This window comes from Cucurbita pepo, chromosome LG09 (assembly GCF_002806865.2).
Source record: "Cucurbita pepo subsp. pepo cultivar mu-cu-16 chromosome LG09, ASM280686v2, whole genome shotgun sequence".
NCBI lineage: Eukaryota > Viridiplantae > Streptophyta > Magnoliopsida > Cucurbitales > Cucurbitaceae > Cucurbita > Cucurbita pepo.
In genome coordinates this window covers 5,513,956-5,541,092 of record NC_036646.1, presented here as the reverse complement: position 1 = coordinate 5,541,092, position 27,137 = coordinate 5,513,956, and the positions used below count along the sequence as shown (strand labels likewise).

The following is a 27,137-nucleotide window of genomic DNA, read 5'->3' as shown; positions in this document are numbered from 1 at the left end:
TGTTTCATGCACGTCTGAGAGAGATTATTAGATACCCAATTTTAAACCCGCAAATCCCGCACAACGTGCTACTAACTCAGCAATAGAACATGCGTGCTTATCAAGCTAAATTTCTTACTCTAAACTACTTAGAAACCTAAGTTGGAAAAGAAGTACGCACGGACGTAAATTGAGAATAAAACTGCTTCGACTCGTACTATTCATTCTTTATTCAAAGACAACCCTAACAACCTTATATCGGACCAGGGAAGATGCCAAGCTCCCTTTGCTCGTTCCATTTCTCAATCTACAACAACAAAAACTAAATGAGCGAAATTGAAAATTCAAATCTTAATAGATAGATAATAATATATTGTAGAACAATTTTTAAAAATGTAAATAAGTTAGTAGAAACGTAAATAATTTGAGTTACCCATTCAGCGGGGCATAGAGAACGGTAATATTTGGCGAACTTGTGGCATTCAGGCGCGTGTTCCCCCTTCTTCCGTACGCAGCTGAAGAATTGAACTAAAATAAATTAAACGTCCTACAAGGTTATGAATGAATAATGAAGTATATGGTAATTATAATTTACCTATGGTAATCCAAATAGCGTGTATAACAGTGCCGTGTTTGGTTGGTGAAAGGAAACCGCATGTCATTTGGTGCTGTCTCTACTCCCTCTTCCACCACCACCACCACCTACTACACCCTCATTATACAATATTACTTACTTTAAAAATAATAATATATTTAAATTAAAAAAATATAAAATACTTCATTCCAAATAAAAATCTTTATTTAAAAAAATTATTAATACCTTCATTAATCATAAAAAAAAAAATTAAAAAAATTAAAAATTAAAAATACTATTTTAAATTTTATTTTGTTTTTTTAAAAATATTGGATAAATAGTTTATAATAAAGGAATACCGTCTCCATTGATCCGAGACATTTTGGAGAAGATCAAAGCAAAGCTATGAGAGCTTATGTTCAAGATGTGATCATGCGTGTATAATCAATTAATACTATCTCCATTGGTATGAGACATTTTGAGAAAGCAGAGACAGTTTAAGTTGAAAGTGAAGTATTCATCTAATAAAAAATACTAAAATATTTGAACATTAATTTTCTTTTAAAAAAATTTCTGACCTTACTGTCTTCGTCTTTGCCACCGTGGCGGCGATCGCCGTTACCGTCGAGGTTGGTCTGAGCGGAGGAAGCGGAGGAGGAAGAAGGCGGCGGAGGCTTCGAAACGGTGCCGTATTCGTGAACGGGCCTTGGGGCTTGCTCGCCGCGAGCCACCTTGCTGATGTCTCTGGGTCGCTGAGGCGCCGACATTATTACTCTTGTTATTGCTTCGCCTTTTTTTTCGATTATTTATTTATTTATTTAATTTATGATGGGATCGGCGTTGAGCTCTTAAGGAGACGGCGTCGGTATGTTTTTGGTGCTTTTCGGTGAGAATGGCGGCGGAGGAGCCATGCATGTTGCAACGTGCGAGGCACGTGTCCTACTTCTTAAGGCCCATTTGTCGGCCCATAATTTTTACTTTTATTTTCTTTTAAAATTTGGTCCTCCTAATTTTAAATATTATAATTTTAATTGGGTTTAAACCTATTTTTTTGTATTATTAAAATTAACAAATAGATAGAAAATAATTAAAATTTCTTTGGGGTTTTATCTTTTATTTTTTTAAAAAAATTATTATTAACAAATAGACAAAAAGAATAAAATATAACTTTAATTGTTCTTCTCGGATCGATCTAGTACGATGGATCAAGGGGGTCAACTAGAGGAAATGCAAGACGATAGAGGAGTTCGCTTTGTCGTGTAAGATCCTCAAACCTATCATGACCACCATTCACAACTTATTTTTGTTCGCCCGATCTGATTTCGGTTAAGTAATCAATCTATCCATTTGGTTGACACAAAATTGTAAGAAAAAATCTGTTCTACTTTTCAAATTACATAGGTAATTATGAAACTTTGCTATAGGTTGATCAATCACGAGCGCATGTGCCCATGAGCCCAAGCATGTCAGACCCATCAAATCTGAGCCTTTGCAAAAAAAAAAAAAAAAAAAAAAAAAAAAAAAAAAAAAAAAAAANTCCATAAAGTAAAGTTGAGGATTCTAAACATTTCAATCACTGACACCATGACCTACTATAGGTACCCAACAACAGCGCCAAATAGGATGAGTATAAGTATAGGAACCTAGTTCCAATCAACGTACCCAACTCAACCATGGTCAGCTTAACATCATATTGAGCTTGATATTAACTTAAGCATCAAAGCAGGTGAGATAAAACATCATATCAAGCCTATATTTTACAGATAATCTCGATCGTTTAAAGTCGATGCATAACCATGTCGAAGAAGAAACAAGCAAAAGGTGTGCATCCCCTTCTTTGATTTTTAGTTTTGGTGGGTGCCTATATGTTTAGGCCTTAGATTATGATTGATTAAGGGTACTTCCAATAATATTTTATATTTTTCGTTGACTTTAGGACCTCTATTTTTATAATTTTGGAAAATAATATACACCTGTTACAATTGTATTAATATATATATAAACCATATCTTATAATTATAATATATGAATATAAAAAGGCATATCTTAGCAAAGCTATTAATAATTTAGAAACAGATTATTGTACTCTCAATGTACGTATGAATTTCTAAACTTTATAAATGTTTGATTAATCACTTAATTTTTTTTAATTATTTATCCAATAAATCTATTAAAATTTTAAAAAATGAATTAATGTAATATAAATATAAATTTGAATTTATAGTATGCTAATAAATTTTAAAATGATATATCAGATACAAAATTAAAAATTTATTACCTAATCGACGTAAAAAATTTAAAGAATTAAAGGTAAATTAATAAAGGGTAAAATTGTAAAAAAAAAAAAGTACTTACAAGCAAATCATAAACCCTAAAATAAATTTGGGTTATATATATATATATATATATATATATATATATATATAAACAACCTAATTAAATATTTGTTTGAAAAAACACTCGATTAAATAGTATTAAAAGTTTAATTTGAGTAAATAAAAATATAAAGTAATACCCAACCAATGAATTAGAATGAGACCAATCAACACTCGTCGGTAAATAAAATCCAAGGCTTAAAGGTGTAAAGGGCACCTCAGTCGAGAGGTGGCTCACTTTGCCGAAGTGCTCGTTTCAAATGCATGCCCATTTGGATTAACCTAATTAGAATCGGTTCAAATTCTTTTGATCTTGTTCGTCAATATTGAATATGGAAATACTTAAACATTTAAATTAAACAACGTATTTCAGTCTAAGTCTAAGAAAATAGATTCGACTACCTTATGTATGTGTCATGGTCTCAAGTGCGATGTCGTCATTAGCGGGATGCCTTGCCTTTATCTGAAATAGAAGTAGCACGTAGCTTGAGTATTTTAAGAAATACTTAATAAGTCAACCCAATAATGGGGTTAAATGCAAACGCATACAATTTTATGAATGAAAACTATCATAACAATTATTTTCCTATGGCAGCCATCCTAATAGGTAACTTGAATGTGTAATTAATTTCCACACAGTCCACATGTGCGAGTATGGACCCACCAGTTGGTTTGCACATCTCCTGGGCCCCTTTCTGGTTAGGCGAGTATTTATGGGAGCTATTGATGTCGGACACCCGTTTGGAGTAGCGACGGTCACGACAGCATTATGATAACATAATGATCGTTCTCCCGCCTCGTAGCGTACGCATCCAAACTATCGTGAAGGATAAGGGGTATCCCCCCATATATGAGCACACAATAATGCACGGGCCACAACATTTTTTCATTTTCATTATCATTTAATACAACCCCGCTAACTTCCTTCGTATCATATCATATTATTTCTCATATCGTTTATCATATCATTTATCATATTTTGCATGCGTATGTCGAGATTGTATTTCATGCTAGCTCGTCCTTTTGCATGTCAATCATATCATTCCTGTCAACCTATATCATATCCTAACTTTTATATGTTTTCAGACATAACAATCCACATCATGCACATATCATATCATATTATATCATATTGTAAACCATAACAATCACATAATATATTCCAAACATGCCTTCAACTTAGATGAAGAAAAAATTTCATTTCACAACGATCAAAATTAAAATAAGAGACGAAAGAATACGGGGACAGATCTAAACAGATCTAAACGTGTGTGTGATGACTATCCGAAACTAAATAAATATAAAAGAAATAAAGAAAGTCATCATATTTATACATAAATTGCTTCTCTATCTCAACGTGGTGCCCATTAAAACCCCAAAACAAAGCAGCAAAGAAGCTTCAATTATAAACCCCTAAGCTTTCAATTCAAACCCATACTTCCAAAATGAAAAGTCCTATTTCAAACCCCATTTTATTGCTTCTTCTCTCACTTCCAACACTTTTCCACTTGCCCTTAGCCCAATTAGAATCAAACTCAATAATAGTACGAGCCCATTGTATATTTATTTTAGTAGAGATTTTAGGAAAGATACGATATTTGTACAAAAAAAAAATTTAGATTTGTTAGGTCTAGATTTAGATTTGTTAGGTCTAGATTGGCTCTAGTATAAATACCCCTCCACCCTACCTAGGTTATTCATCCAAGAAATCCAAAAACAATAAACACCCTACCTAGGTTATTCATCCAAGAAATCCAAAAACAATAAAAAGCAAAAGTATTCTACAGAGTGTCTTGTATTCTCTTCTCGATTGGTGTTAATAAAGAGTGCGAGTGTTTCCCACAGTGAGTTGTGTTCAACAATTGGTATTAGAGCGAGGTTAGTGTAAGTTATCTGATCTCTTGGAATTCTAAGTATGCTCTGTGGTTGCAACTCTGTTTGATCTTCCACATCAGAAACGATTTCTTGAGATTAGTAGTGAGTGAGTTTTTTTGTGTCGTGAGTAGTCCGTGACTCTGCAAGTCTTGTCGAAAGAACTTGTTTGGTATTACTAAGGTATGACCAACACAATGGGTGATTTCCAAATCGTTGGAGGAATCAAGAAACTCAACAACAACAACTACAACACGTGGACAACATGCATGATGTCCTATTTACAAAGACAGGATCTTTGGGAGATCGTTGGCGAATGTGAAACTATGCCGCCAGAGGAGGATTCTAACGGCGCCTTGCGCAAATGGAGAATTAAAGCAGGCAAAGCAATATTTGCCTTGAAAACCACAATCGGAGAAGAGATGTTAGAACATATTTGGGATGACAAGACACCGAAAGAAGCATGGGACACATTCGTGATGTTGTTCTCAAAGAAGAACGATATAAGGCTACAACTTCTGGAGAATGAGTTATTGTCAATTTCACAACGTGACATGACGATTGCTCAGTACTTCCACAAGGTCAAGTCGATCTGTCGGGAGATTACTCAACTAGACCCGAAGTCCGCCATTGTAGAATCTTGAATGAAGAGGATTATAATCCACAGATTGCGACCGAAATATCGAAGCTTCATTACTGTTGTATAAGGATGGCTCAACCATCACTTGTAGAGTTGAAAATTTGTTAGCCAGCCAAGAAGCCATGGCTAAACCAATGGGAGGCATCACATTGAAGGGTGAAGAAGAAGCACTCTACACAAATGAAAGTCGGAGCAATAATAGGCCGTCTACCAAACGTGGATACAATGGTGACAAAAGAAGAAGCCACCAAGGAACTTCACAACCCGAGAGAGCTCAGAAGAATGACAACAAGAGTTTCCAAGGAAATCCCATAGAAGAAGACGAGTTAGCACTCATGGCGACAATGGAAGACCATATCAATTATGAGAATGACTGGATCGTTGATTCTGGATGTTCAAACCACATAACTGGCGATCAGAGAAAATTGCAAGACAAGAAAGAGTACAAAGGAAGTCGTATGGTACGCACAGCAAATAACACACAGTTATCAATTGCTCAAATCGGCAATACGACAATCATGCCTGGCAATAAGTCTGATACAGTGTCGCTACATAATGTTTATCATGTACCGAGTATAAAGAAGAACTTGTTGTCAGGGTCACAACTAACAACATCAGGAAGCTACGTCTTGTTTGGGCCAAAAGATGTAAAAGTTTATCAAGATGTTAAGATAATAGGAAAGCCGACAATAGAAGGACGAAGGGAGTCTGTCTATGTCCTATCTGCTGAGTCTGCCTATGTTGACAAGACCCAAAAGAATGAGACGACAGATCTATGGCATGCAAGATTGGGACATATTAGCTACCATAAGTTGAAGCGGATTATGGAGAAATCCATGNATGACAACAAGAGTTTCCAAGGAAATCCCATAGAAGAAGACGAGTTAGCACTCATGGCGACAATGGAAGACCATATCAATTATGAGAATGACTGGATCGTTGATTCTGGATGTTCAAACCACATAACTGGCGATCAGAGAAAATTGCAAGACAAGAAAGAGTACAAAGGAAGTCGTATGGTACGCACAGCAAATAACACACAGTTATCAATTGCTCAAATCGGCAATACGACAATCATGCCTGGCAATAAGTCTGATACAGTGTCGCTACATAATGTTTATCATGTACCGAGTATAAAGAAGAACTTGTTGTCAGGGTCACAACTAACAACATCAGGAAGCTACGTCTTGTTTGGGCCAAAAGATGTAAAAGTTTATCAAGATGTTAAGATAATAGGAAAGCCGACAATAGAAGGACGAAGGGAGTCTGTCTATGTCCTATCTGCTGAGTCTGCCTATGTTGACAAGACCCAAAAGAATGAGACGACAGATCTATGGCATGCAAGATTGGGACATATTAGCTACCATAAGTTGAAGCGGATTATGGAGAAATCCATGCTCAAAGGTCTACCTCAACTTGAAGTCAAAACAGACGTTGTCTGCACTGGATGCCAATATGGTAAAGCTCATCAATTACCATACAAAGAGTCAAGTTTCAAAGCAAAGAAACCATTAGAGTTAATTACTCTAATTTGTTCGGCCCAGTCAAATAAGCATNTCGTTGATTCTGGATGTTCAAACCACATAACTGGCGATCAGAGAAAATTGCAAGACAAGAAAGAGTACAAAGGAAGTCGTATGGTACGCACAGCAAATAACACACAGTTATCAATTGCTCAAATCGGCAATACGACAATCATGCCTGGCAATAAGTCTGATACAGTGTCGCTACATAATGTTTATCATGTACCGAGTATAAAGAAGAACTTGTTGTCAGGGTCACAACTAACAACATCAGGAAGCTACGTCTTGTTTGGGCCAAAAGATGTAAAAGTTTATCAAGATGTTAAGATAATAGGAAAGCCGACAATAGAAGGACGAAGGGAGTCTGTCTATGTCCTATCTGCTGAGTCTGCCTATGTTGACAAGACCCAAAAGAATGAGACGACAGATCTATGGCATGCAAGATTGGGACATATTAGCTACCATAAGTTGAAGCGGATTATGGAGAAATCCATGCTCAAAGGTCTACCTCAACTTGAAGTCAAAACAGACGTTGTCTGCACTGGATGCCAATATGGTAAAGCTCATCAATTACCATACAAAGAGTCAAGTTTCAAAGCAAAGAAACCATTAGAGTTAATTACTCTAATTTGTTCGGCCCAGTCAAATAAGCATCGATCAACGAAATGCTGTATATGGTGACGTTTATTGACGACTACTCAAGATATGTGTGGATTTTCTTTATGAAAGAAAAGTTTGACACGTTCGCAAAGTTTCNAGAACTTGTTGTCAGGGTCACAACTAACAACATCAGGAAGCTACGTCTTGTTTGGGCCAAAAGATGTAAAAGTTTATCAAGATGTTAAGATAATAGGAAAGCCGACAATAGAAGGACGAAGGGAGTCTGTCTATGTCCTATCTGCTGAGTCTGCCTATGTTGACAAGACCCAAAAGAATGAGACGACAGATCTATGGCATGCAAGATTGGGACATATTAGCTACCATAAGTTGAAGCGGATTATGGAGAAATCCATGCTCAAAGGTCTACCTCAACTTGAAGTCAAAACAGACGTTGTCTGCACTGGATGCCAATATGGTAAAGCTCATCAATTACCATACAAAGAGTCAAGTTTCAAAGCAAAGAAACCATTAGAGTTAATTACTCTAATTTGTTCGGCCCAGTCAAATAAGCATCGATCAACGAAATGCTGTATATGGTGACGTTTATTGACGACTACTCAAGATATGTGTGGATTTTCTTTATGAAAGAAAAGTTTGACACGTTCGCAAAGTTTCAAGAATTCAAGATGATGGTCGAAGGAGAAGTAGGAGTGAAGATTCATTGCCTACGTTCAGACAATGGTGGAGAATACACATCAGATGAGTTCGATCAATATTTACACGAGTGTGGGATACGACGTCAGTTTACATGTGCCAACACGCCACAACAAAATGATGTAGTAGAAAGAAAGAATCGACACCTTGCAAAAATCTGTCGAAGCATGTTACACGCAAATAATGTTCCAGGAAGATTTTGGGCTGAAGCTATGCGAACTGCTGCCCATGTGATCAACAAGCTTCCTCAACCAAAGCTAGGATTCGTCTCACCATTTGAGATACTATGGGATATGAAACCTACAGTTAGTTACTTCCGAGTATTTGGTTGTGCTTGCTATGTATTTGTGCCTGACCATCTACGTAGCAAGTTTGANCAATTTGATTATCACCGGGGACGACGAAAGAAAAATTTATTAGTACGCCTACAGATGAAAGAGCTAGGAGAGCTTAAACATTTCTTAGGCCTAGAAGTTGATTGCACAGATGAAGGATTGTTTCTCTGCCAACAAAAGTATACAANATTTACATCAAGAGATGTAGTTTTCAATGAAGCATCTTCATGGTGGTCCTCGGAGAAGAAAGTCTTACCAGATTCAAACATCGAAGAAATTCTACAATAGAAGATGGGGGANATTTTAACTCGGCCTGATATCTCTTATGCAGTTGGGGTTATGAGTCGATACATGCAAAGTCCAAAGAAGCCTCATCTGGATGCAGCTCGACGGATCTTGAGATATGTCAAAGGTACAATCGACTATGGTCTTTTGTACAAAAGAAGCGAAGACGGCAAGCTAGTTGGATATTGTGATGCTGACTATGCAGGAGACCATGATACTCGGAGGTCAACCACTGGGTATGTGTTCAAGTTTGGTTCGGGAACAATTTCTTAGTGTAGCAAGAGACAACCAACAGTATCATTATCAACTACAGAAGCAGAGTATAGAGCAGCGGCTGGAGCAGCTCAAGAAAGTACATGGCTGAAACTCTTGATGAAAGATTTGCACCAGAAAATTGACTATCCAATATCACTTCTTTGTGACAACCAATCTGCGATTCGCCTAGCAGAAAATCCGGTGTTTCATGCTAGAACAAAGCATGTGGAGGTGCACTACCATTTCATTAGAGAGAAGGTCCTAAAAGAAGAAATCGAGATGCAGTAGATCAAGACAGATGACCAAGTGGCAGACTTATTTACAAAAGGGCTGAATACTAGCAAAAATGAGAGTTTTCACTGTCAGCTCAACATGGTGCAGCAAACGAGGACTAGTGTTGAGGGGGAGTGTTGAAATATCATCACTAGCCTAATAGAGTCAAGCCCAATAATAGTACGAGCTCATTGTATATTTATTTTAGTAGAGATTTTAGAAAAGATACGATATTTTTACGAAAAAGATTTAGATTTGTTAGGTCTAGATTGCGTAGGCTCTAGTATAAATACCCCTCCACCCTACCTAGATTATTCATCCAAGAAATCCAAAAACAATAAAAAGCAAAAGTATTCTACAGTGAGTTGTGTTTCCCACAGTGAGTCTTTCCCACAGTGTTAATAAAGGGTGCGAGTGTTTCCCACAGTGAGTTGTGTTCAACCGCCTTCGATTTGGACATTATCCAACGCTCCTGCAAATCAGCTGCAAAAACAGACCCATACGTCGATTACAAACTCTGCGTCCAAACCCTCAGAGCCAATCCCAATTCCAAAGCCGCAACGTTCAAGGAGTTGGTTCTGATTTCGATAACCCAATCGAAGGCCAATGCCACAGAGATTGGGTCTGAGATTTCAGAGCTTCTGAAAGGCAGTGAGAAATGGGGGAAGGGGAAGTATTCGTTGGGGTGTTTGAAGGGCTGTTTGGAGCTTTATACAGAGGCTGTTTCCGGGTTGGAATTGGCTTTGGGAGCTGTGAAAATGGGGGATAATGAAACGGCGAATATCAAGGTGAGTGCGGCCATGGATGCAGCATTGAGCTGTGAAGATGGGTATAAGGAGAAAGATGGGGAGGTTTCTCCTTTGACGGAAATTAATTGTGGGTTCTTTCAGTTGAATGCTATTTCTCTTGCTTTTATCAATATGGCTCAATGATTCTATGGATGGCTTCATGGAGGAATAGGAAGAGAAATTTCCTGTGTTTTGAGGGGGTTTCTAGCAAATTATGGTATTTTGTTTTGTTGGAGTGTTGAAGTTTTTAGTGGTATCTTCTTCCTTATTTGGAGCAATAAATATTTGACATAAAAAAAAAAGAATTTTAAAAAAGGTTAGAGCCATTCGATAACCCGGTAATTTTCTGTTTTTGTGGACTAATGACTCCTTAGAAGCTTGCTTTCCTTAAATATTCAACTCAAAGTTGTGTACAATTTGATAATATGATAATATGATAAAAGAGGGTCGATTCTTCAATTGAGTGAAGGGATTCCAACCTATACCAAAATGTCGAAGACATGTGGCCTCAACAGGGAACTAGCCTGCTAGATTAAAGTAGTTAGCTTGGGAAGTCGAGATGAGACCAAGGGCAAGGGCTTGCCTCCCAAAAGAAGTCTAGCTTGAGACCAAGAAAATCGAGCTCGAGATAGAGCCGAAGATGGAGAAGAAAGATGGAAAGCTTAATCTGCTCCGAGCCCTAAAAAAAATGGAGAGTTCGTTTTTTTCCTAGATCTTTTCCTCATATCTAATGCAGCGAAAGCTCTGTTATTTGAAATTTGGTTCAAAAGGAATCAGAGAATTTTTCATTATGGTAATGTCCTATAATTTTGATAAGGCCCCCTTTAACTACATGTGTAGCTAGTGTGAGAGTATGAGATTCTTATTTCAATGAAGAATACCCCTTGTTTTCAATGAACTCCTCCCCTGCCAACCACCCACACTGCAGCCACTACAGATCTCTATCTCAGAACATGTTTATGGTTTAAGATCGCTCGATTACGTATTAATTGATTGATCTGAGGTTATCAATAATTTTTTTTTTTTTTTTTTTTTTTNTCTTTTCTTTTTATCCAAGTTTCTTCTCTTTTTGTCTAACTCATTACCTTTTCTCTTTGTGAGTTTCGAGAATATCCCCACATTTATAGGTCCAAGATCCACATCTATGAACAGAAAGGTTCGAATGATCAATTCTACACTAAGTTGTTAAAATCAATAAGTCTTTCAAATCATTCATTTGAAAAAACTGAAACCACCTTCTAATTGGATGATCATGATACATCACAAAAATTGAAATTCATATCAATGGAAGAACAATATCACCATTTTTGTTCAATAAGATACCAAAGTGAATGATTGACTCATTCCATACAAGCGATAATGCAGGAAATCCTTTGATTACACGGATTCCTGTTCGAATCACAAAACCAAACAGATGCAACCTTTTTTATTTTCTCCCTTTTTTTTTTTTTTTTTTTTGGGATTGGAAGGATCAGCTTCAAACTAAGCAAATAAATGAAGGAAAAAAATCTGAGAATTATTTGAGGAAGGCGTACCTGAAACAACCGGGACAATCATTTGCCTCTACTTTCGAACAGAAAAGATTACTGCAACTAGAATCTCTGTAGGATTTTCAATTGGAAAAATGAATGGCCAGTGCACATATACATCAGATGATAAAATTAGCTTCATAAAATCCCAAGCACAAAGTTGATCCATGTCAAAATTGGGCTGACTGCCCCTTGCCACATAGGATAGGAAGCAGGAGAATATATAGGCCATAGCTGATACAATGACATAGTTTCTGACTCAGATGAGCAACAGGGTTGTTGTCTCCATTGAGGTGAGGCTCCAAAACACAGCAGTGCAAGTCGTTGAGGATTTGAAATTGTACACAACGTCTTGCAGCCCCCAACCATCACATTTGAAGGATCAGAGTCTAATGCAGCTGGCTGGAAAGGATGAAGAGCATAATTTATCCAAACAAAAGAACCTTATACTTCAGCCGCTTGAAATGATTCATCATGCTCTTCCAATTCTTTGGCTTTAGAACCGAGACTCTCCAGGTTCGAGCCCAATATTCGATGATCAATAGTGTTCATCAGGGACGTCTGATCCATAGTTGCATTCCTCTTGTAATTCCATACAAGCATTGAAATGTAATCCTGGGGTGAGACAAGACCCTGTTCCCTAATGCATCTACGGTGCTCCTCGAGCGTTTTAGGATCTTCGAGCATTATAAACTCAAGTAGAGCCTTTTCATGATCAGGTCTCCAATTATTTGGTAACGGGGTGTAATCGGTCTCAGGGACAAGAGACATCCGGGTGAACTTAAGGCCATCGATCGACTCAGCAAGGCCCATCCTCAGAAGATTGTGGTACTCGGGCGATTGCCCTTTTTTCTCTTTCAATGGGCGGCTGAGATTCCGAGCCCCAATCTTGTAAACTTTCGCTCGTGAACGGAGTTTGTATTTCGCAGCATAAAGCTTTGCAAGCGAACCTCTAAGGATGTAAGAGCAAAAGTTCACCACTTTCCTCCTATTGTCTGCATATCTGTACCACTCAACAATGGTTAACAAAAACTTGTTCATTTGTGAATTTGTGTGAGCTTGTGTGGCATGAAACATTCTAAAACAAGGCTGTGGATCAGGATCCCTATCACCCTTTAGAAAGTTCAGCTTCCTGAATTGCTTAATGCATTGTTTCAGGCTTGCCGTGACCGAAAGGAGAGTACCAACACCTTTCTCGCTAATGATCTTACCACCAGTAGCAGTATACCGAAGTGTTGGATACACAACTCTTCGACAAAGCACGTGATCTAGAAACATGATACCCTTGGTAATGTGTTCAATGGGAAGGCACTCATTGTCAAGCTTGAGCATATACTTCTGATCACAAAACTCAATCAATTGCTTTCTTAACGTTGCTGCATCAGCCCTAGGTCCTCGAATACCAATCAGAATATGACCTCCGTACCGAACGTAGTCCATCTTCCGAGTCTTGTCCGGACCACTTGTCGGTACAAATTCTGGCCAAGATGTATTTCCTTGATCTGCTTCTCCTTCAGGACTATTCCATATGACATCACTCTTAGATGGAGAATAGAAGTCCTTGATCCTTCCCTCCATCCAGTGGTCCAATTCATCTAAACATATATTGGCCAGAAGAGGACTAAGTATCCCACAGTGTCCCCATGAAGGATTCTTCACCGCCTCTTCAGGAGCGAAACCAAAAAATGTCTCCAACCAATATGGATCAGGCTTCGGCTCATCGTCAGCTAATACTCTCTTCTTCTGATACTTCCTTTTCTTCTTCTTCTTCTTTTCTCCTTCATCGATCTTGCTCGTTATAACCGGTGTAACCAAAGCAGCTTTAACTAAATCAATCACCTTTTTATCTCTTATATCTCTCATCAAAGCATTTATCACCATCCCTACCTTCATGCCATCTAAAATTGTACTTAAATCACCTTTCACATACCATAAATAACCAGCAAAATGCCTCCTAATTACGCGCAGCACTGTATGTGCATTCCTCCCAGGCCTAAATGCATAAGACTTCGGCGAAAACCGAGCTTCGTAAATTGGTTCCAGAATCATAAACAGAACCTCTTGGACAATTTTATCTTGAAATGCAGCAGGCTGCGTTGTTGTCAAGATAGCCTTTATCTTCCTCTTCGACAACGATTCATAATCCGTCTTATCTTTTGGAGATTTTATGAAGAACTCCAATCTTGCTCCCCATTTGAACTTACTATCCAGAACTGCATTTCTAAGCGCCAGTAAATCTTCCAGTGCTGACCTTTGTATTGCATTTCGAGGCATGTAGGCGCCCATCTCATCCGCACAAACTTTCTGGTACGCCAAAACCCACAACTCAAACCTCCGAAGATACGTGGACAAATTGGAAATGATCCTATCCGGTTCCCGAAAATTCTCAATCCACATCTGGGAACAAACAGAGACTCCATCTTCCTTCATCAAGGTGGACGGATCATCAGGATCAGGCGTACGACGGTGCGCCGGAACAAATGAAAACACCCTACACACTGAAAATCCATGGAAACTAGGGTTCAGAGGATTCAGCTTGGAGAACAGAAATCCATTGCTAGTTCCGACAACTCTGGAACTCAAAAAAATCCGACGGGCAAATATGGAAACGCCCCGATGCATCTAGTGTAGAACGCTACGCTCGATCTTTTATATCATATCTCGGGAAGAATTTCACGAATCATCAATCCAAGAACTCGTATGAATCGATAAAGCATGGAAATTAACACAAACCCTAACTGAAGCAGTTCAAAGAAAGTGATTGAAATGCAACAAAAGTTTATTCAAGCCTGCGCTAACCGTGTCAAACCCTGTGGCGGCGGCGGCGGCTTCGACTGGAGAATGGTACCGTAGCGACGAAGAACCAAAATAACACGGCGAAGGAAAAACCCTTTTGCTTAAACCCTTCTGGTTGCAGTCGCCGTTTGTAATTTTGTATTTTGCAGCAATACCCTTCAACTCCGCTCTATTTATTATATTGCAATTTACAATTTTTGGTTTATTATTTATTGTTTATAATTAATTAATTAATAATTATTGATAATTAAATTATTAATTTTTCCATACTTTGTGAACTTATAAATTAAAGTATGAAAAAAAAAAAAAAACCAAATCGGTTGTTTTTATAATGATATTAATTAAAATTTTAATTTTTATAAGTGAATTAATTTATACTTATTTATTATAATTTTTAATTGTTACAGAATAGAAAAACATGCTCGGTCCATATATGCAAATAACCAATAATTTATCAATCGAAATCAAGGGACCTTAGTGGTCGATCACTCGAAATATACTTCGTGTAATCTAATTACTTACAATGGCTTTCAGAAACCGCTTTTCACTGACTATTGGAGATTGGTTACTCGATACATATAATGTATAACCTTTAGCATGAAAATAATTTTTAGCTGGATATAAATAATAATAAAAGAAATATTCAAACCGGGTCATAAATCTCGCTTGGATATGTTTAATTTTTATTTTATTTAAATGTATCTATTATGAATTTCGAGTAAAGCATTAGCTTCACTAAGGTAAGAAAATTAGGGGCGTTACACCTCATGTGACAATTAGTAGCTGATTACTTAAAACAAACGCGTGTAACCCTTACCCCACTTATTACATTAAAAAATTATAACGCTAAAAAATTATAACACGCACGTATGTGGTCCCAAAACATTTATTTATCATGATTAATAGGCATCAAAACAAATAACAAACATCCGTACAATAACATACACATCTAACTGTATTTCACCGAAAAAAACGGTTTTGTTTCAATAAGAAAGTCCCTTCCCATATATTGGCCTAAGTGTGACTGTGATGTCCCATATTGGTTGGGGAGGAGAACAAACCACCATATATAAGTGTGTAGAAACCTTCACTTAGCAGATGCGTTTTAAAGTCTTGAGGGAAAGCCTTAAGAGCACAATATCTGCTAGTGGTGGATCTGGGTCGTTACAATCACGGTCCTACATTTTTTACCGCACGGCGTTTTTTCGTATTGAACCACTTATACACAATTGTTTGGTTGTGACACCGTGCACTAACAATTTCAATTGTCATACATTCGTCACCTGCATAACCTAATACATAACGGTTAAAGTTTCTGTCGATAGACGAGTTATAGAGAATCGACAGTAGAGACAAAAATGGTACGAAACTCATAACTCGATCAAAAATGTCGGGTTTGAAAATTGAATGACTAAAATATGACAAAATTTAAATTTATGGAACAAAAAAGAGTGTTGGTGAAGGACGAAAATGTAAATTTCAGCTTATTAGAAAAATCATGGAATAAAAAATTGGGAGTGAGAAGGAACCGAGAGATACAAACCGACCCGGCCCGGCCCGGCCCGACCCGTTTATTCACAATTGAGATCCTTAACGAGCAGTGGGAAACTGAAAGCAGAGTCCAGATCAAAGAAAGAAAGAAGGAACTGGGCCAAAAGGGAGAGTTTCCATTGCAGCTGACCTCGACCGAAATCTCCATCTCCATTCTGTAATTCTTCCTCTGTCGGAAAGGTAAACCAGAGATCTCTCCGGAAATGGCACCGACGTCGGCTCTGGCGAAGTATAAGCTGGTCTTTCTCGGAGACCAGTCTGTTGGGAAAACCAGCATCATTACACGCTTCATGTACGACAAATTCGATAATACATATCAGGTAATTCCCTGCTGAATCCTTAATTGTTTAGATCCTTCTTTGTATCACACGTTGCGGCCGGATCGGTTCGGATACTGTTGATTGATCCTGTTGTTTCATCTTTAATTTTGATTCCTCTTGTTTCCATCTGCAATTTTCTTTGATTATATGCGGTTTTCTTTTCTGTTTTGTCTCGTTGTGTCATTGAGGAGGCCGAGAATTCCGTGTTTATGGTTTCAGATCTTTTGGTTTTTTCTTCATAGGCGATCAGCATTTTCCTTCCACACTCTGTATTTATTTCAATATATTGGTTCTTAGTCGAGAGTTCAGTAATCAAGCAGTGTCTTAAGTCTATGATTCTGACCTTGCTGCTTCCGGGTGAATGATGTTCAGAATTTAGCGCTGTTGGCTGTCAACACCATTAGTCTTTAGTACTAGTTTATTGGGTACGCCTTGCAGAATTGGATCGAAATGAGGAGAAGGGCGGGTTTTCGTTGATGCCTTTCTTTCAGCTAATTTGAATCTAGACCATTATTCTGGAATCATGATCTGACTTCGTGCTAACTTTTGTGGACTGAAAAGCTTTTTGGTCTTTACTTCCCATATTTTAATTTGTTGGATTATTTCAAGAATAGTTGGCTGACTTCGTACAAAAAAAAAACCAATGTTACATGTCCTCGCATGCCTAGTATTTTGTCCCTACCTCATGGAGTTGGGTGAGCATTGCCAATAATCCAACTGCTAACTTGATAGAGCAATTGTGTGTTCGTTCCACATCGTTTACGTTAGAAATGTTTTGGTTGTCTGACACATTGACCAAGATTTATAATCATTCTCATGTTCAATTTGGTAATTTTAATTACATCAAAATTTTACACAATATGATTCATGAAACCAGATGTGTCTTCGGTTATTGTAACTGCATTGACAGCACGACATGATAAGTCCTGTATGGTTTTTGACTATTGGGACATTTTTGTCACTGCTTCTATGGGGAACAGGATATATAGAGGAAGCCGATTAGGAGTGATTAATGTTCAGTGGACAGGTGGATTGTGCTACTGATCAGTTTTCAAGTTGATAAGAACTAAGAAAATGCTAGATTCATCATGTTGTTGGGTTACCTCAGCAATAATTTTCTTGAATATTCTTTTGATGTTCTTTTCAATGCATCAATTTGAGGTTTTTACATTAAGCCTTTCGGGATTATGTTCTTTGTTTAGTCTTGACCAAGTGGAAATGTATCATAATTACATCTAGATCAAATGGGTGCATTATCTTCCATCTCGTGTATTTCCTTTTTGATAATGAATTGTAGATATATAGTTCCATCTCTCTCTCTCTCTCTTTTCTTATTTTTTTATCTTTTGTTGGATACAAAAGTTCTTTCTAAATTTCAGTTTCAAATTTATACCACACATTCACTTCTTGCAATATATAATTATGTGCCATTGTTCAGGCTACAATTGGCATTGATTTTCTCTCAAAAACCATGTATCTGGAAGATCGTACCGTTCGACTGCAGTTGTGGTAAGATAAATTACAAATTTATGGTTGTTCATATATAGATGACTGCTTCTATTGGTTTTACTTATTCACATTACTCTTCTAATTTAATCACATTTTTGTGTTGTATATAAATCATGTGATTTATTTGCTTGAGTCCTTTTGGGAGGATCAAATGGAAAGTGTTATTGGATGAAATGTGGCCTCTCACCTTCTGCAGAATCAATGTTAATATTGGGAAAAAACCAAACATAAAATTAATTCTCTTCTTTAAATATGGTTATGGAGGGTTTCATAGGGAGGGAGCCCAATTTTTTTATGGGATGGAATTAAGGAAAGTAATATTTGCTTCTCTGTAAAGCTCACTAATTGTTTTTATTCTTCAGATATAAAGGTTCTTGGTCTCACATCACGTCATTTATGTATATAGACAAGATTGAAAATATGAAATGTACAAAAGTAGAGGAGCAAAGCCTCAACAACCCTGGCTAAGGAAGTTATGAAAAAAAAAGTCTTCCAATTGGCACAAAGAGAAGAAAACACATGTTAAAAGTAAAAGGTTTGTACAAATATGAATAGGGCAATGCCCCAAAAATAATTTGATCCCATGAAACGAAAACAACCTTTAGAAGGATTCTATTATCTCTTTCCAACTATGAATTCTAAATAAAAGCTCCAATAGAACTCATCTCCAACAAAAACTATTGTCAGAAATGGGTAGTCATTTTATAGTTTAGTGGCTTCTTTTTGGGCCTCTCGCGCTAATCTTCAGAACTACCGTGCTATCTTTCTGAACATGGCCAATTGGAGATCCTTATTTTTTCTTTTAACTCCTAGGCCTGTTCCTTTTGTGCCTGCCACTCGAGGATGAAAGGAGATACAGAAAAAGCTGCACGAAGTTAATAAGAAAACTGCAGAATAAAAAAACTTCAGACAACTAGAAGGAACTAATTAGTTTCTATAGATAATATCATCTAGAAACTAAGTAACAAGCAATGTTTAATTTAATATATCTTTGCCATCTGTATATTTTCCATCAAATAAAAAAAAAAATGTTACAGGTGCGCTAATCAAAATTTTCCTTTGTTTTTGATAGACACATCTTATAAATTAATGTATCAATTTTGACTTCTTTTCACGTATATTTATGATACTTCTCATTCTATTTAATTTGATTGACTAACTTTCATATTTGTCTTTTCCAGAAGAATGGGTTTTGCTGTACATTTATAAATTTTATGTTGCTTTGTTTCTCAGGGACACTGCTGGACAGGAAAGATTCAGAAGTCTAATACCAAGCTATATCAGGGACTCATCTGTCGCTGTCATTGTTTTTGATGTTGCAAGTATGGAATCTGAAATTTTCTATTGAATGAGAATAATTAAGTAAACCAATTGAAAATGTGTATTCTTCGGTGTTGTGATAAAATATCTTGTATACTCTTGGGGTGGATCTGGGATCTAATATCCGAAGCCTTTTTGGTTCTTAATCTCATATAGTTACTCGATTACATGCTGTGGAGTTAATTCTGTGCCATGATATGGTCAAGGGATTATTTTGAACTGTTTTTATCCTGTTGTTACTTAGGCCGGCAAACTTTCGTAAACACTTCAAAATGGATTGAGGAGGTGCGCACTGAGAGGGGCAGTGATGTCATTATAGTGCTTGTTGGGAACAAAACGGACCTTGTGGAGAAGAGGTAATAGTTAACCGTGGATTTTTATTTCGTTTGCATGTTCTATCTTTTTATCTGTTTCAATTCTGAATAATATATGCAAACCTGAATTGGAGTTCTAAGAAAAATATTAATGATATTGAAGTGATATAGAGAGCTTGCAAATCTTTTTGGCTTTTAAGATACCCTAAGCATAGGCCAATTGGTTTCTAACAGTCAGATGTTCAAATCCTCATCTTCATATTGTTCAAACCAAACACTCCTTATGAGCCTACTCAGCAACCAATCTGTAATTAGTTATGTCGGAAGTAAGGGGATGTCTAGAACTTGAAGGTTTGTTCTTTCCTCCATATTGTTCAAACGGTCAGATGTGCAAAAAATAGTTTGTTGTTACTACTCAATGTGCTATCCGATTTATGAATATAGCTTTCAAAATAAATTGAGCTCTAAGTTTCATCTAGTTTGATCTTTCTCTAAAAAAATCATTTAGTTAAATATTGAACTTGGACGACGATTAAAGTTAATATAGTATATCAGTAGTCTGGGCAATATTGTTTTAAGGCATATCATTATCAGATAATCTTACGTTTTATTATATGTAATGTGTGGAAAAAGAGTAGAACATGATGTTGTGATCTACCACTGTTCTTGATCCTATATTTTCTAAGGGAAAAAGGTTTCAATTTAATATTGCGTTTTTTCACATTACTTAGAAGTCTTGTTTGGCATGTTGTTTCACCATTTTCCCATATGCTGCATTGGTAGGCAAGTCTCCATAGAGGAAGGAGAAGCCAAAGCCCGTGAACTAAATGTCATGTTTATCGAAACAAGTGCTAAAGCTGGATTTAATATCAAGGTAAACCATTCATACTCTGATAGCCTGATATTTGTACTGTACCTCCAGATTGAATATATACCAATCATCTGCTATATACTCTAGGGAACTTGACGAAGATGTTTTAGGATTACTCCATTCTTTGACAAAAACTATGTTAAAATCTTCTTACTCGTTTATGGTATTCTAACGGCCATCCCTATAATTTGTGCAGGCACTGTTCCGAAAAATCGCTGCAGCTTTGCCGGGAATGGAAACTCTCTCATCAGCAAAACAAGAAGACATGGTTGATGTTAACCTGAAGTCCTCAGGCAGTGGTGCTGCACAATCCCAGCAGCAGTCGGGTGGATGTGCCTGCTAATGATGCCCGATACGAATCGTTGACGGAATCACTCTTTCTTGCTTTTTGCTTTCAACGCCTCAACCTTCTAGAACTGTGAGCATATTCAGGTACAAGATTGGTTATATCTAATATGAATGCCTTGCTTGAGCAGAGACTAAATTGGTAAAATGAAATTGGTGGCAAGAGTAGACGATTGTTATTTTATGGAGTAATTTGATGTATTGGTGGAGTCATTATTTGGGTCTTGGGATTTGTAAAAAAAAAAAAAAAATAGAAGTTTTTGTGTCGGACTCGATTACAAAATGGAAATTTATCTAGAAATTCTGCAAATTTCACCTGTTCTTGCAATGGATTGTTGTGTTGGTTCATAATAAGATCTGGCTGGCAGGAAAAAGGTGAGTGGTTTTCGTTCTTTGAGCTTTTGGTGTATAAAAAAATTGAAAGAATTCAATTACAACGAGATCTTTTGTATGGTTTCTTATCACCCTCTATTCCAATGTTCATTTCTTTCCTATCCTATCTCCCTATTCATAAAGATAGAGTTCGTGTCCGAATTTAAGTAAAATGAATACGGGCAAGAATTTCTGAGCCCAAATTCTTTGTTATGTAAAGTAGACATGCTATAAATGATTTAGATTTTTTGTTCTCATACATTTTTCCTTTTTTTTTTCCCAGATTACACTGTATTAATGTAAAATGGTTTTTTATAGCCCATTTGTTCTTCCAACGGCTGAAGGGTTTTATTGAATATTGAAACTTTATCGTTATTGAAACGGAAAAAATGTCATTCTCACTCATACAAATTGTAACAACCCTAATTTTCTAGGGAGATAGGGCCGCTGCTACCATATGCATGATATAATCTGGAATCTGGGCCTAAGGTAAAATAAAATAAAATCAAAGACAAGACTAAAAAACTATGCCCTAGATAGACTTAAGATCTACAAAATAAAATATAACTACCCTGATACAGGTTTTATGGCTTTAACGAGATGCCGCCGTCAGCCGTACGGAGTGTATGAATATTTTAAGAAGAGATGCCGCCGTCAGCCGTACGGAGTGTATGAATATTTTAAGAAGAGATGCCGCCGTCAGCCGTACGGAGTGTATGAATATTTTAAGAAATATTCAGTAAGTGACCCCACTATATAAATCTGGGAATGCAAACGCATGCAACATGAATGAGACTATAACTTAGAACCGTATTTTCTTATAAGACTTTTTAGTCCGGGCAAATTGGATGCATATTTATTTCTCTATACACGATCCACACATGCAAGTATAGGCCCACCAAGCAGGCTCACACACCCCTTTAGCCTGCTGATTGAGCTAGCATCTCTAGTGTTGTTGCTGGACACTTAGAAGGAATAGCGACTGTCGTGGAATCATGTTGTGCATCATAACCAATCCCATAATAGAGCCACTTACTTTTTCAATAAGATCAAAATCAGCTTCAAGAGGATAAAAAAGGTGGGCGATACTAAATTTCTAGACCCTAACAATTTAAGTCGTTTTCTAGTCGCTGCTGCAATTGTAGAGTCGAGCCGTGAAGTGAGCCGAGGGAGACACGAATCACACACGTGCAATGAGCCTAGAGACGCGCATGGGTTCCTGACCAAGTCGGGTCGAACCAACAATTCTGAAAGTAATGCCCTTAAGAATTTATCAAATAATCAAATGATCGAACCAACAATTCTGGAAGTAAATTATTTAATAAACAAAAATTAACGAACAATTAAACTGGGCTCGGAGGGGTGCGCCAGGCCCATGCAGTAGTGCAACGCAAGGGCGACGCTCGAAGGCCCAGATAGCAAGCTATCTTGGCGGGCCCTCCCCCATAAAAAATTAATTTAATATCATGTGGGCCGATGGCCCACGTATCAGATATTAAACTGATAAGAACAGATACTACACTTGATCTTAGCCAAAAGGCCGAGAAAGGTATGAATTGTTATGACATTTCAGGCGTCTTTTATAGTAGCGTATGGGGCAGCCTTTCACGTCATTCCGATGTGGGATAGCTAAATCTCTCCAATCAGAAGTGACCTTGCTCTGCGATGGAAATGTTACACCTCGTAGTACTAATTCTGGTCGCACATACAACCCGTAAAAAAAACCCAAAAATATTTTAACTAAACTATAATTTTAATATTTAATAAACTAGGTTTTGAATTTTTTTTTTTTTTTTTTTAATTCACGTCATTCTAATTGATTTTTTAAAATTCACTTTTTTCAGCAATAGTCTGTATCGATTGTGTCTTCGACACTATAACTATAGGCGGGACCACAACGAGATAAGAAAGGTCGAGAGGATCGACGAACCTGAGAGAGGGACAGTATTCCATTCCGTTTTTCAGCTTGATCCGAACTTGTACTTGTCTGATCTTGCCAAGAATGCTCCACTCTCTCTTCAACAAGATTTTGTTAGTGTTTCAAAATGTAGATGAGTACACCACAACTAAATTTGTATGAGCTCGACTAGACAAAATAATAATAATAATAATAATAATAATAAAATAAAACTTCAAAGCACGGGTTCAAATCCCATTCAATATTTTCAAAAACTATTTTTCTTCTACTATTTTTTAATGGTCCAAGCATGGTACATTATTTAAATTCCTTTTAATATTTTCAAAAACTAATTTTCCATATTTTCAAAAACTATACCGTCATAAATATTTTGTCTACTATTTTAGATGGTACAACAATATTTTGAAATAATTGGACACTTTCCTATAAATGATGAACTATTGGTTATCTTGATGATATACCTTAGCATAAATTATGAAGGTTATAAACTCTTGGTCATTTTGAATGTGTTATTTAAAGTGTTAGTCAGGATAATAATAATAATCAATCTCTTAACCGTTATTGATATGGAATCAATCCAGGGGAAAGTATGGAACGAATTACCCTGATAATCAAGATCAAGAGTAAAGAAAACTCGTTTCTAAACTCGTGATTCGAATCACTCTATAAGAGGTTTGATCATTACCACCTGAATGAACTCTAGCATGCAAGTTCTAAACACAAGAATTTGCAAAAAAAAATCTTAACTCTCAACGAAGCTAAAAAAAAATAGAAATTATATTCTTTTAATTCCAAAATGTGATCAAAATTGTCGCCCTCATATTGATTAGTTGAGGGCGCAGGTAGCGGGATCCTCTATCGAGCTTGATTTTGAATCTTCAATCTTCCTATTCGATATGTCAACTCTTCTATTCCTCGAATTAGTCTTTCCATGGTTCGTTGTTGTGCTTCTCTCAATCGTGCATCAGTAATGTTAGGAATGTCGTCTGGATTTTCCATGCTACAAAAGAAAGTTAAAAGAAGAAAAGAAAAAAAAGATCTCACAAGCGCTCCTTCACGTGTGTTCACTCGTGTTTAGCACTCAACACTCGATTCAATGTATCACTTCCTTACAAACTCACCCTCACAATTGAGTACACACCAATCACACCCTAAAAAAAATTGGAATGTGAGACAAGCTATGTTATAGAGCTAAGTGCAATTCAAGGTGAATAGACAACACACTAACGCATAAACAATGGTATTAAAGTAGCAATACAAACCACGACAAACAAAGAATTAAAAAAAGAAAATGAATAAGGACCACAAATAATAATCTAGAAAAAAAAAACATTTAAAATCAATAATTTTTTTTTTCTCTGAAATGATTGGCAAAATCTAATCCATTTACCAACAAGAAAATTGATTTAGAAGATAAGAAGAACATAGTGTTGATAAGACTTAGATCAAACCTTCTATAAAATATGTCGACATGAATGGAAGGGAAATAATGTTTTTTTCTTGCTATATATTTTTTAGATAGAATGTGAACATACATACAGCTGAATATATATATATATATATATATATGAGAATCAAAATAGATAAACGTACATTATTTTTTATCCGTTTTGTTAGAGTGGGATGATTCCCAATAAAATTATTAGATGTTTATTTTTTTATTAATTAAAGTATATATGGAAACAAATTATAATACTAAATTTTTAATTAGTGTTAAATTATATATTTAGTTTTTAAATTATCAATTTTATTTAGGTTTACCAGTTTAATATTTTTTAAATTAATAAATTTTATTAGATATAAAAATTAAATTTTGTGTTCATTAAAATATTAAACTTTAAATTCATCGACATTACCAACCTTACAAATTGAATATACCTCCACATATATTCTGTTTAGCTACACATTCAAATCTCCCATCCAACCATTTTCAATATTTTCAAATAACTCTACACATTTGAATGAATTATGATCTCTTGATCATCTTGAATGCAGTTGGACTCAATCCGACCACGACATTATTTCATAGCATAGAAGGTGTTATTCAGAATGCAATAATAGTAGCGGTCTTAAACTTTCATTGCAGCACTAATAATCATCTAGAGATTACAAATGGTTAAAAATTATTTTACAGACCGTCGTATACATATCATTCATGGTATTCTATCCACAATTGTTTTGTTTGGGGTAGGGTTTGAACATTAAAAATAATTTTATGTTTAATAAATATGGTATTATTGTGTATTTTGATAAAAATGGAATAAATGTCAAAACTCCATTGGCAGACAATTGTGATCGGTCATAGATATTATCATAGAGTGATTTATTTCATTTTAATAATAATATTAAATTATGACTTCTTATGAATAAATAATTATAAGCTTAAAAACACGTCAAATAATTAATCACTTCTTTGGATTTGAAAGGTTTTTTTTTTTTTTTTGAAGTCTTCCCAATATATCCGAGACCAAATAAGTAAGATCTTGAACTCTTGTAATAATAATAACATAGGCATTATTAATAATAATTTTATGTATTCTTAAATACATTTTATTTTATTTTATTTATTTTTTATTTTTTATTTTTTATTTTTTTGGCCAAAGAATACAACCCATTATAATTACAAGAAAGATTAAATTGGATATTGAAGCATTAATCTGAGATGGAGATTCATTATATTTAGGATTATTGCAAATAGATTCTTTCCAATTATCAATTTAATATTGTTGTGCTTTTATCTCAAATCCATGTGTTTTATATTTTTATCTCAGTTTAATAAGATGACTTCTAAATAAATATTTAAATTCATAATAAATTCTAAGTAGAAATGGCAGAATTTTATAGAAATTTTTAATTTTTGTTTTAGATTTTAAAAACTATGTTTGCTTTTTCACAATTTTGTTACTGTGAGGTAACATTTGCATTATTTTTTAATTTCCAAAAACTAAAACACATTTTTAAATATTATTTAAAAAAACATTATAAAAATAGATAACAAGATAAATAAACTCATAAATTAGGGGAGTGTCTAAACTTATTTTTTTTAAAAAATTTAAAATTAAATTATTATTAAACAATAAAAAAAAATATTTTTGTACATATTCATGAGATGAGGAAGTTATTTTAGATAATTGAATAATGATGGAAAATAATAATGTACAATATCAAGATCCCACCGTTAAAATTATATTTTGTACAACAAAATAATAAATAAATAATCCATAACAATAGTTTTTTTCAAAATTAAAAAGAAGAAGAAAAAAAAAAAACCTATGCAGAAAAACCACACCTTCCCACCTCTTCCTTCACCTTCTCCATTTCATTGAGTTCCTCACGGTCGCACCAACCTCTTATACCACGAGCTCAATCAGGATGTAATGAAATGCTTGAAATCTACTATGATGTTTATGGGTTAATATTCACATGAAAATATTTATGTCCCTCCCAAAAGTTGTGTTCATTTTTCCGATATTTTACGAGGATGTTTGTATTCTAGGCGAGGACTTAAAGGGTGTTTATCGTGATTTTTTCATTTCATAAGCACAAATGAACTAATGGCAAATCGAAAGTGAGAAAGAGGTCATTAACCAATCAAATGATTTTGCACCATGTGTCATTCTTCATTGGGATTCTCGTGGACTAGATTCTGACCTAGTTCAGTAGTTTACATTCAATGAATGACCAAAAAATCTAATGTTTGTTACTTTGTACATAAGTAAAACATTCAAAATTCAAAATTGTACTTATTCCTTCCATCCATCCAGAAGGATGCCTCCAATGTTCGAGTAAGATTATTTCATTAAATAGCAGAATCCTTAGCAGAATCATGGATAGGGAACTATACTATGACCTACCTAATTTTATTGTAGAAATTTTTGGGTTCAATGATTGAACCATGCAAACTAGAAATACCAGAATCATGGATAGGGAACTTGTAATACCAAAAAAGAAAAAAAAAAAGGGCTAAGTCAACTGAGGGGCAAAATCCAGCCCTAATAGGGGTTCAAGGAGAACCCCGTCAGATTCCCTGCAAAAGAAAGAAAGAGTTAGAGAGAAATTAGAGAGGAGTCAGCCGGGAA

At 35.8% G+C, this 27,137-nt stretch overlaps 4 protein-coding genes and 1 non-coding gene across 6 annotated transcripts; 2 read left to right on the top strand and 3 right to left on the bottom strand.

The window, feature by feature from the left end:
* Nucleotides 1-40: 40 nt before the first annotated feature.
* On the bottom strand, nucleotides 41-1,355 carry LOC111802697 (cytochrome c oxidase subunit 6b-3-like). 2 transcript variants are annotated; one of them, XM_023687157.1, is made up of 4 exons: nucleotides 1,132-1,355; nucleotides 575-681; nucleotides 413-494; nucleotides 41-286 (listed from the first exon to the last, which is right to left on the bottom strand). In XM_023687157.1, the coding sequence occupies exons 1-4, from the start codon at nucleotides 1,318-1,320 to the stop codon at nucleotides 233-235; spliced, it is 432 nt and encodes a 143-aa protein (XP_023542925.1). In that variant the 5' UTR covers nucleotides 1,321-1,355; the 3' UTR covers nucleotides 41-232. The 2 variants fall into 2 exon arrangements, with proteins under 2 accessions (XP_023542925.1, XP_023542926.1); XM_023687158.1 differs by having other exon boundaries at nucleotides 575-678.
* A 3,018-nt stretch (nucleotides 1,356-4,373) lies between these two features.
* On the top strand, nucleotides 4,374-10,505 carry LOC111801322 (putative invertase inhibitor). Its single transcript, XM_023685272.1, has 2 exons — nucleotides 4,374-4,435; nucleotides 9,865-10,505. The coding sequence occupies exons 1-2, from the start codon at nucleotides 4,374-4,376 to the stop codon at nucleotides 10,355-10,357; spliced, it is 555 nt and encodes a 184-aa protein (XP_023541040.1). The 3' UTR covers nucleotides 10,358-10,505.
* Nucleotides 10,506-11,431: 926 nt separating this feature from the next.
* LOC111802240 (nuclear intron maturase 2, mitochondrial) lies at nucleotides 11,432-14,667 on the bottom strand. Its single transcript, XM_023686538.1, has one exon. The coding sequence runs from the start codon at nucleotides 14,362-14,364 to the stop codon at nucleotides 12,187-12,189; it is 2,178 nt and encodes a 725-aa protein (XP_023542306.1). The 5' UTR covers nucleotides 14,365-14,667; the 3' UTR covers nucleotides 11,432-12,186.
* A 1,467-nt stretch (nucleotides 14,668-16,134) lies between these two features.
* Nucleotides 16,135-21,096, top strand: LOC111802393 (ras-related protein RABH1b-like). Its single transcript, XM_023686739.1, has 6 exons — nucleotides 16,135-16,409; nucleotides 17,848-17,918; nucleotides 19,152-19,240; nucleotides 19,483-19,594; nucleotides 20,336-20,426; nucleotides 20,620-21,096. Exons 1-6 carry the CDS (start codon nucleotides 16,293-16,295, stop codon nucleotides 20,764-20,766), a joined length of 627 nt encoding a protein of 208 aa, XP_023542507.1. The 5' UTR covers nucleotides 16,135-16,292; the 3' UTR covers nucleotides 20,767-21,096.
* Nucleotides 21,097-22,497: 1,401 nt separating this feature from the next.
* On the bottom strand, nucleotides 22,498-22,693 carry LOC111802766. The gene has a single exon (XR_002816302.1). It is a non-coding gene; the product is annotated as a U2 spliceosomal RNA (small nuclear RNA).
* Nucleotides 22,694-27,137: the final 4,444 nt, after the last annotated feature.